Source organism: Crotalus tigris, unplaced genomic scaffold (genome assembly GCF_016545835.1).
Source record: "Crotalus tigris isolate CLP2741 ecotype Arizona unplaced genomic scaffold, ASM1654583v1 scf7180000018371.15429387391:27106975, whole genome shotgun sequence".
Classification (NCBI taxonomy): domain Eukaryota; kingdom Metazoa; phylum Chordata; class Lepidosauria; order Squamata; family Viperidae; genus Crotalus; species Crotalus tigris.
This window is the reverse complement of record NW_024096970.1, coordinates 18,978,460-18,994,691: the sequence shown is the minus strand read 5'-3', so window position 1 is coordinate 18,994,691 and position 16,232 is coordinate 18,978,460. Positions and strand designations below refer to the sequence as shown.

General features: G+C 39.3%; 1 protein-coding gene across 4 annotated transcripts in view; it reads left to right on the top strand.

Annotated features, from left to right (window-relative positions):
* The window catches only part of ADCK1 (aarF domain containing kinase 1), a 116,820-nt gene that overhangs the window by 51,532 nt on the left and 49,056 nt on the right, over positions 1 to 16,232 (top strand). For 3 of the 4 annotated variants that reach the window (XM_039351600.1, XM_039351598.1, XM_039351599.1), the window contains exon 4: positions 13,988 to 14,191. The exons of the other annotated variant lie outside the window; for it this stretch is intronic. In XM_039351600.1, the coding sequence (XP_039207534.1) occupies positions 13,988 to 14,191 (204 nt within the window). The remainder of the gene's footprint in view (positions 1 to 13,987; positions 14,192 to 16,232) is intronic. 4 annotated transcript variants of the gene reach the window in all.

Sequence of the window (16,232 nt, the reverse complement as noted above, 5' to 3'; positions counted from 1 at the left end):
GCAAATGATGTTGGCAGAGCATTTTTTTGTGTGTGTGGTTAGGTGCAATTGAGGACAAGGCTATAAATATATACATATCACTTTAGGTGTCAGATCGAGAAAGAATTCTCTTCAGCTTTATGGAACAGGAAGCTTTAATAAAATTGACTACTATTGGCTATTAAGTCTGACCAGATAAGAATGTGCCAAACTGTATGGTTGTTAACAATTTGAAGGGACTTCATTATGAAACAGGGAAGGAGCTTCTGATGATGTCACTGCAGATTAATTTTTTCAAATGAAATTAGCAACATTTATCACATCACAGTAGTATTCTTCAGAACATTAGTATAAGTGCTTAGACAAATGCTTTTTGTGAGTTGGCATTTCTTGTTTTAAAAACGTATTCCCCATAACAAGTGACCCTAAACATTCAGCTCAAAAGCTAGATGTTTGCTGCTTGAAAGCAGCACTCTGTACAAAGAAATATTATTGCAGCTTGTTCAAGGTTTTCTTCCCTTTCCAAAAGAAGCTTATGTTATCTTAGTTTACTCTATTGGTGTTTAGGTATTTATTCTGAATTGCTCTTGGTGTTTTTGAATTGACCTTACTAATGGAGTTAACAGAAGATACTACTGATGCTGCTGTTTTCTGTTACAAATCCTTCCATCATTCTGAAGCTTTTGTAGCCACCCACACTTCTGAATCTGAAAAAGCCTACTGGGAGGAGTTCCCAACCTCATAATGTCTTCTCATGTTATTTAATTAAAGCATAGGAAGTTAGAGGCTGCCAACCACCTAGATGATAGTACAATGAAGACAAACATCCTTATATACCCTCGGTTACTCATGCCTAAACTAATGCAAAATCATTTTGAACAAATACCAAATTAGTCTTTTCTTTGGAAGACATTTTAAAAGCAAGTTTTTTCATTTAACTGGAAGAGAATTAATAAAAGAATTGCAGAATAATTTGTGCCATTAATGAAAAATGCTTCTTTAAATTTTATACCCTTTTGGTGGAGAGATGAACTGAATCCCCCAAATTTCTCAGGGATGGATGGAGCCATTATAGTACGTGTCACAACAAATGTATAAACTTGGGGATGAAATATATCATTAGCTGTTTTTATATTGTCCACCATGCTTTTGATTTAATAATATGAAAGAGCAGTATGGTTAGGATTTATTGTAACCATTATTACAGTTGTGTATGTTAACTATCCCATAGAGTTATTCTGGAAATATGGAGCATAGATCCTTACTTTCTATTTCTTTAATATAGATCTCTCATACAGATGTTATGACCCAACCACACAAAGTGTAAAAGTACTGGCACATCACTGCACATTTTCTATTGCTTATTTGAATTACCCCTCAGTGAAGGGAATTGAGTGATTATGTAACAGAAAATTGGTGTTGATTCTTATCAATCTCATCAATAGACTTTCTCCAGGATGATTGGTCCTCAGTTTGATCCTTCAAGCCTTAGCCATGCATCCATTCGTTGGGTCCATTCATCTTGTTGCTGAATTTGTTCATCTCTTTTCTTCCACCCATTCCAGCATCATAAGCTTCCCTAGAGAGCTAGGTTTTTGCATAAAATATAATACATTGAGCCTGGTCATTTGTTCCTTGAGTGAGATCCCAAGTTAAATTTTATAGCTATTAGAAAGTATATATAAATGAAAAAATATAAATGAAAGGATCCATTTTGCCCAAGAAGGAAAAAGTAGAAGAAAAAGTCCTTACTAAGGCAATTCCCCCAAGTTGACATGTTTTCTGGAAATTTGAAAGCTGACATATTTCATAAACTTTTAGTTGAACTAATGAAAATGTTGCTTTAATATGGATTATGAATTTAAAGTTGAGAAAATTTATAATATTTTTATTTAGTTGCTGGTTCTTTCTGTGTAGCTGGGATTTAATCAGAAATTTCCTAATTCAAGTCCAGTATTTTAGTGATTGAATGACATTGATAAGCGAAAATAGGTGAGATATTCCAAATTAGATTGACTTTTTCTGGTTTGGCTCCAGTAGTTCATATGCCCGAGGAAACCATTGACCACAAAATTACCCATACTGCATATACTGAAAGGAATGAAATGCTCAAGGGTGCCATGAGGGAGTCCCACTTGGGAAAATTTCTCAATGAATTGTTCAAGTATAATTAAAACAAAGTAAAACCTAAAGTACCAAGTTTTTCTAAAAATGCCTTCTATGAAGAATCTATTGTGTTTTACTGGTGTTTAAAGACCAGCTTCTTCCTATACACATTAAAACTTTCCCATAATAAATAATTGCAGCACAGATACTTATATTAGTTAATTAATAAAAGGCAAATTAAAATGGCAAGTTCATTAGTAAATAAAAATTGATCAGAGCACAAATTAATCAAGCTTGGAATCATCATCATCATCAGCAGCAGCAGCAGCAATATCAATAGTAATAGGTGCCTTGGGTGCAATCCCAAAACAACAGGAGCACCACTTGAACACCATTGGCATTGACAAATTCGCCATTAGTCAATTGAAAAGGCGGCCTTACTAGGAACTGCTTCCATCCTGCGACGATATCTGTAATACCATCAAACATCCACATCTGCCTATCCCAGGTCCTTGGTAAGGACTTGGTAGGTAGACAAAAATGCCAAATCCAGTCTGAACATCTGGCTGACTGTGCGATGATCTATAATAATAACAACAACAACAGCAACAACAACAACAACACCCCAGACTTAACAATTGTCGATAAGAAAGACAAAAAAGTCTGGATAGTGGACGTGGCAGTGCCTGGAGATAGCAGAATAGACGAGAAAGAACTGGAGAAGATAACAAAATACAAAGACCTACAAATAGAAATAGAAAGACTGTGGCAAAAACAAACAAGAGTAGTACCAATAGTAATAGGCTCCTTGGGTGCAATCCCAAAACAACTGGAGCACCACTTGAACACCATTAGCATTGACAAATTCGCTATTAGTCAATTGCAAAAGGCGGCCTTACTGCTTCCATCCTGCGACAATATCTGTAATACCATCAAACATCCACATCTGCCTACCCCAGGTCCTGGGTAAGGACTTGATAGGTAGACAAAATGCCAAATCCAGTCTGAACATCTGGCTGACTGTGCGATGATCCATAACAACAACAACAACAACAACAACAACAACACTAGCACAAGCATTAAAAGATGCAAATACTGCAATATCAAGTATAAGCACCAATTCACTGCAAGAAACAAACCAATTAATGTACAGCACAGCTGCAGTTATAACTGAATACCTGGGATGCAAAATCAACAAAGAAGAAAAACAAACAAACAGTGCACCACAAAAATGGAAGGTTAGACTAGAAAATAAGATCAGCAAGTTAAGATCACATGCAGGCAAGCTAGAACAGATGAAAGAAAAGAAGCTGAAGAACAAGAAGACCAAAGAATACCTAATCAAGAAATACCATTTAAAAACAAGAAAGATCAAGGAAGCACTGGAAATAATAAAGCAACAAATAACAGCTATAGCCAGGAAAATCAGTAGATATGAAGCTTGAATTGCAAACTATAGGCAGAACCTCCAATTTCAATCCAATCAGAAACGTTTCTACCAATCCATTAATGGAGAAACTACAAGGAATCAGTCAGTACCTGACAAGGAAGAAACAGTGCAGTTCTGGAAGCAGATATGGGATAACCCAAAGAAATACAACAAGGATGCGGCTTGGTTAAAAGAGATGGATGCAAATAAAACAGAAGTTGAAATGAAAGAACTAGTAATAACAACAAAAATGGTAGAAAAAAGAGCAAGGAAAATCAAAATTTGGTCAGCACCAGGTGAAGATGAACTGCATGGGTTTTGGTTGAAACATCTAACTGTTATACACCCACTCATTGCCAAGCAGTTCAACAATATACTACAAGGAGGAGAAATTGAAAAGTGGCTAACAACTGGGAAAACCTACCTAATAATGAAAAATCCAGCAAAAGGGGCAACACCAGGCAACTACAGGCCAATTACCTGCTTACCAACAACTTTCAAATTACTAACTGGTGTGGTAGCTGATGCAGTACAACAGCATCTAGTTCATGGTTCTCAACCTTTTTAATTGCCGCGATCCCCAACTGGTCGTAAGTCGAGGACTACTCCACTGGTGCAGCACCGTTTGCAAAATGGGACTTTTGGCGGGCTCAGCAGGGCAGAGACACCCTGGACAATTCCTATTGGCTTTTGAAAGCCAATAGAATTAGACTCTATTCAGAGAGTCTATTCTATTGGCTTTCAAAAGCCATAGAATAAAAGGGAGTAGCACAGCTAAGGAAAAGGGGGAAAAAATGGCGGACTGCGTTGTTTGGCGACCCCATAAAATGGTCGTTCGACCAAATGGGGTCCCGACCACAGGTTGAGAACCACTGATCTAGTTGAAAATAATCTCTTTCCACCTGAGCAGAAAGGAAACCGCCCCAATAGCAGAGGAACAAAAGATCAACTCCTAATAGACAAAATGATCTTGGAAAACTGCAAGAGAAGGAAGACCAACCTGAATGTGGCATGGATTGACTACAAAAAGGCATTTGACTCTCTGCCACATGATTGGATAATAAAGTGCCTAGAAATAACAGGAGTCAGTAGAAACATCAGAAAATTTGTGCAAAGATCGATGGCACAATGGAAGACACAGTTGCAGATCAATGGTGAGAGGCTGGGAGAGGTTAATATCAAGAGAGGACTATTTCAAGGAGATTCATTATCACCATTACTATTTGTTATTGCACTGTTTCCTCTGTCAACAATACTGAATAACTCAGGACATGGTTATCAAACATCAAAAACATCTGCTAGACTATCCCACCTCCTTTACATGGATGATCTGAAGCTGTATGGAAAAACATCATCTGAAATAGAATCGCTGCTCAACACTGTCCGTATATATAGCCAAGATATTGTAATGGAGTTTGGCTTGGACAAATGTGCCACACTTACTATCAAACAAGGAAAAATAGTAAAAACTGAAGGAATCAAGATGCCCCATGAAAATAACATTAAGAGTCTGGATGAGGAAGAGTACTACAAATACTTGGGTATTCTTCAAGCTGACAACATCAAGCACACTGAAGTCAAGAAAAAGATTAGAGGTGAATACATCAAGAGAGTGAAGAAGATCTTAAAATCCAAACTCAATGGAGGAAATACCGTAAAGGCAATCAACACCTGGGCAATCCCAGTCATTAGGTACACAGCTGGAATAGTGGACTGGACTCAAGCAGAACTAAAAGCAATGGATAGGCAGACCAGAAAAATAATGCCAATGAATCATGCCCTTCATCCACGAAGTGACATTGATAGACTTTATCTACCAAGGCAAATAGGTGGGCGTGGAATGCTACAAGTACATCAGATGGTTGAAGAAGAAAAATGGCTTTGGAAGAATATCTGAAGAACAATGATGAAGATGCACTGAAATTAGTATATCAGGAAGGCTTACTGACTACTGGAGAGACCAAACTGGCCTACAAGAAAGACCAAATGAAGAACAGAATAGAGGCATGGGAAGACAAAGCACTACATGGCCAATACGTTAAAAAAATAGCTGGGAAAGCAGATAATAATAAAACCTGGCAATGGCTAAGAGCAGGAAAATTGAAGAAAGAGACCGAGGGACTAATTCTGGCTGCAAAAGACCAAGCCTTAAGGACAAATGCATACAAAGTCAAAATTGAGAAGACAGCAACAGACAGTAAGTGCCGCCTATGCAAAGAAGTTGAAGAAACAGTGGACCACTTGGTAAGGTGTTGCAAGAAGATTGCACAGACTGACAAAGTAGCAACAATGGTGCATTGGAAGATCTGCAAAAAATATCATTTGCCTGTTAGCAAAAACTGGTGGGATCATAAAATAGAGAAAGTCATAGAAAATGATAAAATTAAACTGCTCTGGGACTTCAGAATTCAAACAGACAAGCACCTGCAACATAACACCCCAGACTTAACAATTGTCGATAAGAAAGACAAAAAAGTCTGGATAGTGGACGTGGCAGTGCCTGGAGACAGCAGAATAGAAGAGAAAGAACTGGAGAAGATAACAAAATACAAAGACCTACAAATAGAAATAGAAAGACTGTGGCAAAAGCAAGCAAGGGTAGTACCAATAGTCATAGGCGCCTTGGGTGCAATCCCAAAACAACTGAAGCACCACTTGAACACCATTGGCATTGACAAATTCGCTATTAGTCAATTGCAAAAGGCGGCCTTACTAGGAACTGCTTCCATCTGCGACGATATCTGTAATACCATCAAACATCCACATCTGCCTATCCCAGGTCCTGGGTAAGGACTCGATAGGTAGACAAAATGCCAAATCCAGTCTGAACATCTGGCTGACTGTGCAATGATCCATAATAATAATAATAATAATAATAATAATAATAATATGGATGATCTGAAGCTGTATGGAAAAACATCATCTGAAATAGAATCGCTGCTCAACACTGTCCGTATATATAGCCAAGATATTGTAATGGAGTTTGGCTTGGACAAATGTGCCACACTTACTATCAAACAAGGAAAAATAATGAAAACTGAAGGAATCAAGATGCCCCACGAAAATAACATTAAGAGTCTGGATGAGGAAGAGTACTACAAATACTTGGGTATCCTTCAAGCTGACAACATCAAGCACACTGAAGTCAAGAAAAAGATTAGAGGTGAATACATCAAGAGAGTGAAGAAGATCTTAAAGTCCAAACTCAATGGAGGAAATACCATAAAGGCAATCAACACCTGGGCAATCCCAGTCATTAGGTACACAGCTGGAATAGTGGACTGGACTCAAGCAGAACTAAAAGCAATGGATAGGCAGACCAGAAAAATAATGACAATGAATCATGCCCTTCATCCACGCAGTGACATTGATAGACTTTATCTACCAAGGCAAATAGGTGGGCGTGGAATGCTACAAGTACATCAGATGGTTGAAGAAGAAAAAATGGCTTTGGAAGAATATCTGAAGAACAATGATGAAGATGCACTGAAATTAGTATATCAGGAAGGCTTACTAACTACTGGAGAGACCAAACTGGCCTACAAGAAAGACCAAATGAAGAACAGAATAGAGGCATGGGAAGACAAAGCACTACATGGCCAATACATGAAAAAAATAGCTGGGAAAGCAGATAATAATAAAACCTGGCAATGGCTAAGAGCAGGAAAATTGAAGAAAGAGACCGAGGGACTAATTCTGGCTGCACAAGACCAAGCCTTAAGGACAAATGCATACAAAGTCAAAATTGAGAAGACAGCAACAGACAGTAAGTGCCGCCTATGCAAAGAAGCTGAAGAAACAGTGGACCACTTGGTAAGCTGTTGCAAGAAGATTGCACAGACTGACTACAAGCAGCGGCATGACAAAGTAGCAACAATGGTGCATTGGAAGATCTGCAAAAAATATCATTTGCCTGTAAGCAAAAACTGGTGGAATCATAAAATAGAGAAAGTCATAGAAAATGATAAAATTAAACTGCTCTGGGACTTCAGAATTCAAACAGACAAGCACCTGCAACATAACACCCCAGACTTAACAATTGTCGATAAGAAAGACAAAAAAGTCTGGATAGTGGACGTGGCAGTGCCTGGAGATAGCAGAATAGAAGAGAAAGAACTGGAGAAGATAACAAAATACAAAGACCTACAAATAGAAATAGAAAGACTGTGGCAAAAGCAAGCAAGGGTAGTACCAATAGTCATAGGCTCCTTGGGTGCAATCCCAAAACAACTGGAGCACCACTTGAACACCATTGGCATTGACAAATTCGCTATTAGTCAATTGCAAAAGGCGGCCTTATTAGGAACTGCTTCCATCCTGCGACGATATCTGTAATACCATCAAACATCCACATCTGCCTATCCCAGGTCCTGGGTAAGGACTCGATAGGTAGACAAAATGCCAAATCCAGTCTGAACATCTGGCTGACTGTGCGATGATCGATAATAATAATAATAATAATAATAGTTGGAAGGAACTTTTGAGGTCTTCTAGTCCAACCCCTTGCTCAGGCTGGAAACCTTATACCATTTCAGGCAAATGATGATGATATGTGGCACAAGCTGTGTATATATCAAGCTACAATGGAAGAAGGTATAGGGCATAGGCCAAAATGACTAGAGGCTTTTTTAAAGCTTTTGATGCAGGTAAGTGGCCATTGCATCCCCGAATATTATCTCCTCTGGTCTTTGTGATATTTTCAATTTAGGTTCATGTTGGAAATCTGATGTAAAAGTTTGCAAAATCACTTTGGGTGGGGGGAAGGATTTTCCTCATGTCTAAAAGTGATCTACCTGCATCACATTATTATAAATCCTCGTGAATTACTACACAAACATTAATTCTTGCTGTAGGCAATCCTTCAAATTTTAATGTAACAGCATGTTTTGTTCCACTGCATCTTAAGTTTGTAATACTTTGCTAGACCAGAAGAAAATTTGCCACTGGACAGGCTGACACAAAATGAAAATGATATTTACCACATTGACCTTAAACACTTGGTGGTTGGGATTCTGAATATATGAACTTAAATTTTAAATTTAAATTTACTTACATTTCTGGACTTGTTTTACCTAGATGGCTGTGATAAAGGGCTAATAGGTGGATGATTGTTGATATTATTTATAGCAGATGGCATGACATTCTTAGGGTATTTTGCGACTCTGAAAGTTAAAATCAGTTAGCTTCAATCTGACCTGCTCAGATGAAGAAACTTAAGAGTCAGTACAGACAAGAGGGAAGTTCATTTTGTCTAGGTTGGGATAAACAGTTGGCAGCATTCCAGATGTTGCTGAAATACAACTCCTAAAATCCCTTATCACTGACCATATTGGCTAGAAGTAGTAATTCAGCATCATCTGGAATGCCTCAACTTGCCTACTCCTGATCTAAGTGAATGCTGTTTATCCATTTGCATAAAGAGCTGGAATTTCTTTAAAATGTAGATACTTCTAGCCTATGACTTGGGACCATAGCCTATTGTGTGCTCAGCTTCTGAGATCTGCTCCTCTCAGCTTGTTCCTCAGTTGTATAGTATTCACTAATGCTGGCAATATATCTAATGGGACTTCTTTTCCTAACAAGCATTTTCCATAGGTAAATATTTCCAGCCTGTGCTTCTTTGTAGGCTAGGGCTATGATGATAGTGATGGAGAGAGAAGGGAAAATTATTTCTGTAAGCATTCTTCCTCTGTTGAATTGTGTTCTCGCTAGCCTTCCAAGAGTGGGGTTGGCACAATTGGATTGGGATAGAGACAAATGCATCTGTGCAGAGTAATCTGGGCATTTCATTCTCTTAGACCAGTGTTTCTCAACCTTGACAATTTTAAGGCATGTGGACTTCAACTCCCAGAATTCCACAGCTAGCAATGCTGGCTGTGGAATTCTGGGAGTTGAAGTCACATGCCTTAAAATTGTCAAGGCTGAGAAACACTGTCTTAGACTAAATCAACCTGCACAGAGGAAGTTGTGTGGGGAGAGTAATTCCTCATTTATCTCCCCCCCCCATTTAGAATTCAGATCAGCAGACTGAGCTTCAGGCAGGAGGAAAACATGATGAGGTTTCATGTGTATAAAGTGTGTATAAAGCGAGGAGAGATTCAGAATTATATTCCCTGAGGGAGGAACAGAAGGAATGAATCTGTCTTATTTTTTTCTATGAGAAGAATAGGTATTTAAGTAGCATTATAACTGCTGTTTTTGCTGCGAAAGACTGATGTCTTTTGGAGAACAAGAGTTCTTGCCTCCCCCCCATATTTATTTAAGATCACTACCTAAAGCAATTTTGTCTCTTACCTCTCTGTGTTCACCGCTCCTCTTCCTAATAATTGCAAGTTCTCACAATATTTTAATCCTAAATTTGGGCTAATGAAATACCGAAAGAAGCCCACTCCTTGATTGAGAGCCTGGGAGTGGTTACTGGCCAGTGGTGGATGCTTAGGGTCCTCCATCCAGAGTGAGAGTCAAATGGAGGGGTTGGATGAGTCGGCCCTCCTGCAGTGGGGCAACGAGAAGGACCAGCTTAGCAGGGAGGATACTGTGCATATTGGGGGGGAGTGGAGAGGTAGGAGCCATGTTGGTGCTGAAACCTTGAGCTAAAGTACTCTGGGGGTTCCCTTCCTCATCTGTCTCCCAAGGATGTCTGGAGGAATGAATGAGAGTGGCTGGAGGGGGATGGCAAAGCTCTTTGCTCTGTCAGGGTGGGAGGGGAAAGATCACCTCTGGAGACTGAGGGTGGGACAATGCATAAAGGTGGTGACAGGCATGGGTTTCTATGAGAGCCAAAGGGCAGGCTGTTAAAGGGAAAGATCCCCCCAATGTTTGGAACTGGTGGATGGAGAACCCTCTCAATCATAAAATTTAGGTAGCCATGGTCTAGGAGAAGAGCCTTTTCTGCTGTGATTCCTGCACTTTGGAACAAGGTAAGATTGACACCCATCCTTTTGGCCTTTGAAAGGGTGAAGACCTGGCTCTGCCAAATGATCTGGGGTCCCAATAGGGGGTGCATCATTCTGAAGGTGACCAAACAGACCAAAATAAAATCCCACCTCCCTCTCAGGTGCATCTTGTTTCCTTCCACCGGATCTTTGTCAATTTTAAATTATTTCGATGTTACTATTTACGACTTCAATATTTTAACTTTTTATTGGTTTTTAATGATTGTTAGATGCCTAGAGCCGCCTCCAGGAGAGATGGGCAGCTTAGACATTGAATAAATAAATAAATTCAAATCGCATGCTTGGCTAAAAGAAATCACATTACAAAGGGAAGCTGGGTTGCCATAATACATATAATATTGGGTGGTTTACTTTTAACTGAGAAAACTAATAGTTAATGGAAATTCTTCCAGTAGCTTACTGTCACAAATCCTGTTTCAGGATTTTGAAATAATCAGTTTGGTTTATAGTCTGTAGTTCCTTATAAAAAGGGCTCAGCTCTGAAGAGTGAAAATTGTGGAGGGCAACTCTCTTTTTTCATTGGATGAATCCCAAGCCTGTTCTTTGGACTCAGAGAAACGCATCTACCTAGGATGCATGGGACAAGCTGCAAGGTCCAGAATAGAGGCTCCTATTGGAGAATGACCAGGGACTGCTTCTGTCCCCACAGAGCTGCTGCAATAAGCTTATGAATGTTCTTGGGACTGCAAGGTTGAGTTCTGTTTTTTAATGATATTTTCTAATTCTTTTCACCTAACTTTATAACAGACTTTCTACTGTACTGCAAATATAATGTCACCGCAAACAGCAAAATGGGCGTTATATTAAACAAACAAACAAACAAACAACTAATTAAATAATCTTTGTTAACCTGATCTCTTTTCCTAGGAACATCAGTTAAATGATGTAATAACTATTCAACTTCTGTGTTGAGTTCATGATGATTCATCTCTAACTATGATGCCTACGTGATCCTCTGTATGTTCCATTAGCAATATTAGTGCATCCACTGCATGGTAATATACTTTGTACTTCATTACATAAAGAGTTTACAAATCATCCATCCAAACAAAAATTCTATAAGTTTTGATGATGATGATGCTATCCGTTCAAGCCCTTAACAACTACTATATTTGGATTTTTTTCCTTATTCAGTAACTTCTTACAGTTGACTTCTTTAATATGTTTGTTTTTTTCCATACTTCCAGTGTTATAATAGGCTTAATTGTACAGTTCCATTCTTTTACAGTTTGTTCTGCTTAGTTCAGCCTTTGAAGAGCTATAGGATTTTTCCCTCTGAAAGTAGCGTAAGCCATACCAAGGAAAATCATGCAACCTTGAAATAATCTTCATGGTAATTTTCAACAAGGACACCCATTCACTTGCGGTATTTTGTGCATTTTATTTGGCATGTGTTGAACCTTAATTCAAGTTACTGTACTTTCTTAGGGAGATATTCTATAGCTTGGGAGATATACAAGGGAAGATTCCCTCTGTCTATCCAAGTAGTAGGCCATCTGGCAGAGATGTGTCTTGATAAAGATCTCTGCTGATCTGAGGAATTAGAGAGCTTTGTAGTGGTAAAAGCAGTTCCTTAGGTCAGGGGTCCCCAACCCCTGGTCCATGGACCAGTACCAGTCCATGTAATGCCAGCAACCGGTCCACACAAACAAACAAAGCCCCATCAGTGGGATGCAGGCAGCACACACCACCACGCACTCTCCGATCCGCGGAAAAACCTTTCTCCATGGAATCATCCCTGGTGCCCAAAAGGGTGGGGAACTCTGCCTTAGATAATTGGGCTCTAAGCCATTTAAGATTTCAAAAGTCAACAGAAGCATTTTAAACTGTGACCAATAAGCAAATGGCAGCCAGTGTGATCTTTCAATATAGGCAATATATGATGCCTGTCCCTTGCATTCTGAACATGCCAGGTGTCACTGTTTGCACCAACTGAGTGCATGAGAAGTGTGGTGGTGTGAATAACCATTGCTGAAATCAGGAACAGTTCACAATTGGTGCACTGTCAAGCCCCTGGGCACTACCTGTAATTGTGCACACATTTTGGTTTTTACAGCCACCACTTGCAAACGCGGCGACCTTTAGGGATCAAAGAACATTTCCACACACCGTCTTTTGAAATAATACCTGAAGTGTGTTCTGTGGCTTCTCCTTCTGTCTCAGCATTCAAGAAATCAATGTGCCTCTTCTAAACACATTGCTAAACATTATTGTTCAATCTAGGATACATATGGGGTTGTTGTACTCATTTATCTCTAGTTACCGGTAGATAAACTTGTTGGCTGATAGTACTTTACTATATCTTTGCAATGATGCGGGTTGTGATTTTCTTGATGCCTCCTAATAAACGGCTATCAAAAATGTTTTTGAGCCAGCATTTTTAGGGAACAAATTAGCATATTTAAATGTGTATAGGCATGTACAGTGTGTTCCCAGCAGCCTCGCCTTTGTGCATATTTTGTAGAGCTACAGGGAATATATTTTTGCTTATTAACATGAGCTATTAAGAATATAAAGAATTGGGACTAAGATGGCCTCTTTTCTTCTCAAATATACCCATCTTGTCTTTCTTTTCCCCTAGAATACAGGTTAACTCTGGAAAGCTATAGATAGACCTCCCCTATTTTGGCTGCTGCTGATTGCACGCCCTCCCTTCTCCTCTGCTGGAGACAGTGTCGAGGACAATTATCCAAGCTGCATAAAAACTGTTTCCCTGTAATGAGTTGAACTCCTTGTACTGTGACAAACTGCCCAGCTGCTCTGACTCCATCCCTTCCTTTTTCTACTTCCATCTGCACCTTTTCCATTCCATTTTTTGGGGGGGGGGGGTGTGATTCTTTTTCTCTCTCCCCCTTTTGCATCTCTGCTATTCAGAGAGGAAAGGGATGAACAGTCCAGGCAAGGAGTTAAATATATAAAACAGAGTCTTTTGTCCTCCTAACGTCATACTACATGTGGCTGGGGTTTTTCATGATGAGAGCATACTATTTGTTCTGAGGGAGTCCTGGTGGTGTCCTTGCCCTTTAGCATGCCATGGCTCAGCCCATACCAAGAAAGCTCACAGAGGCTTGTAAAATGGAGGATCCAAGCAGAAATTGAACAGCTGTTAAGCATCAGGTGTTGAGGGGCAGGGCTTGTGTCCACTTCTTTTTGCTGCATATTTTTGAATACCCTTAAGGAATATGTCAGGGGGACTGGAAATACTCTAACCAAACATTTAAAAGTCTGTACATGCTGTAGGTGTCAGCTCCTACGGATAGGTTTTTGGGGATAATGCAGGTGCAGTGGAGGCATTGCAAACAAGGACATTGACCTACGGTTCTTTTAGTAGGGGAGAGGCCTGTTTTTTTTTCTGAAATATGCTTTTTATCTTAATCATCCAATTCAGGAAGCTTCCTGATTACCATTATATCTCAAAGACTTGGAAGAGGATATATGGAAGGATGCAGTATACAATTTGGAGAAAAGGTTTTAAGCAAAGTTTCAGAGTCCCCCCCCCCTTCTTTTCTCTTTGCAGGTGCATCTGCGTTCTGCAGAACGTCTCCGAGATTTATGCTGTGCCAACCGAGGCACCTTCATCAAAGTAGGACAGCATCTGGGGGCTCTTGATTACCTCTTGCCTGAGGAATACACCCGCACCCTCAAGATTTTGCACAGCCAAGCTCCTCAGAGCAGCAGGCAGGAAATCGAGCAAGTGATCCAGGAGGACCTAGGCAAAGGGGTACGTCAGGCAATTGGCCTTTCTTGGCTGTCATTCAAGCAAGACAGCAGAATGTAGTTTGATTAGTCTTAGGGGCCTGCTTAGTGGTTTTCTATTAAAAAGACACAGTTATATACATAACAGTTATACATTTTCTGCTTCTTTTCACTCCCTGCAGGTTACAAGTGCTTTCCTCAACACAAAATAGTACTTCTGCTACAGAAATACTCCCATATTGGTGTGTGTGTGTTTGTGTGTGTGTGTGTGTGTGTTTTCTCTTATTTTTTTGCAGTGCACAAAATGAACTATTGGGTCTTTTAAAAAGCTGGCTCTTTTTTCTAGTTCTCTTGTCTGTTTTGATTGCTTTGTATCATGTTCAGTGGGTGATTGTCACAGAAAATCTGTTAAAGCTTGCACAATTGTCAGTGACAGGATAAACTGACTGCATTATTTTGTATATATTAATTTAGTGGGTTCCGCCCCCCTCCCCTAACATTCAATTCAGGAGGTCAGGGTGACATGTCTTATTAAGGCTAGCTGTAGGAGTTTTCTGTTCAAGACCGACAGTATTTACTGCAAACAGTGCTATTAAAGTCTTTATTATAAGAGTCCAGTTAGTTCAAAAGAATCCAGGAGCGAATTGCTGAATCTGGAATGTAGAGTAGATGAGTGGCATAAATAGAACAAAAAAGGAAAGATCTGTCAGGAATCTAATTACCTGATAAGACTGATGCCAATTTGGGGTCACATTGTGTCCTTAAGTTAAATCCAAAGAAGTGATCTGATTGGCAGCAATTTTAAAACTGTCTCACAGTGAATTGAATGCCAAGCCTAGTTCATATGCTAAAGAATTTGCCTAATGCAGTTGTGGGACAAGTGAGGTCTAATGGTTAAAGTGCTGATCTAAAAACCAGGGCACTGTGACTTCTACTCCCATCTTAGACCTGAAAGCTGGCTGGATGACTTTGGGTCAATCATTCTCTCTCAGCCTAACTCATCTCACAGGATTGTGGTGGTGGGGAAAATAAGAGGAAGAAGGAGTATTAGATTTCTTTGGTACCTTGAGTTATTTTAAGTAATAATGACAGAATAAAAAAACAACCCAGGAGTGCTAAGATATAGAGGCATAGGAGGATCATTAGGAGATATACAAAAGGTAGGCAAAACAATCTGACACACTGCAATGCAGTAAAAATGTTCTGGCCTGGCTAATCATGGCAGGCCTTCTGCCTAATTAGCACAGAATGGCTTGTGGCCCTTTAACACTGAGCTGCCATGTTTTTGGGTTTTTTTTGCTGCAGTTAAGTCTCTGACTGAGAGTAAGTCGAATCCCAGAAGCAACTACATTAGAAAGGGACATAGTTGCAACAAAGCAGGATTCAGAGACACGTTTATTACTCCTATCATATCATCATCATGACCATATTATCTCCCCTTTCCAAGTGTTCTAGAAGTCCTTTAATACATGGTTTTGATCTCAGGCCTGGGGTTAAGGTGCACGTGGAGCTCCTGTCATTTTTTTTTGTTAATGTTATTGTTGTCCAGGCAGTTATGTTTTGTTATATTTTTAATTGTGTTATACTTATGTGTATGATATTGTATAAACTGCACAGATTCTTTTTTGAATTAGACGGTCTTCACAAATGTAGTAAATAAATAAATTAATATAGTGCAGACAGAACAGGTCTCCAAAATATTCACTAAGGAAAACACTTTGGCTGAAGTGATTTTCATATCTAGCAGCTCATAAAATTTAAGACAGATTTCTCATAGACATTTGGACATTTGACAAGCATGCCTGTTTTGCTCAATCACTGTCAATTCAGATTCCTGACTTTCAATGTTTGGAAAGTTCTTCTGCTGAGAGAAATTCATCTTTTTGGAAAGTTCTTTCACTTTTTGTACCCTTGACTTAGAACTTATAAGCAGAAGATCATAGAAATAGCTCTGTTGGTTCTGGCCAAACTTATCATAGTCCAAATTTTTGTTTCTTAAATGATCAACAGTCTCCCATCACTGTTTCCTTGCAAATAGTATTATGTTGTCTGTAACCAAGAGGTAA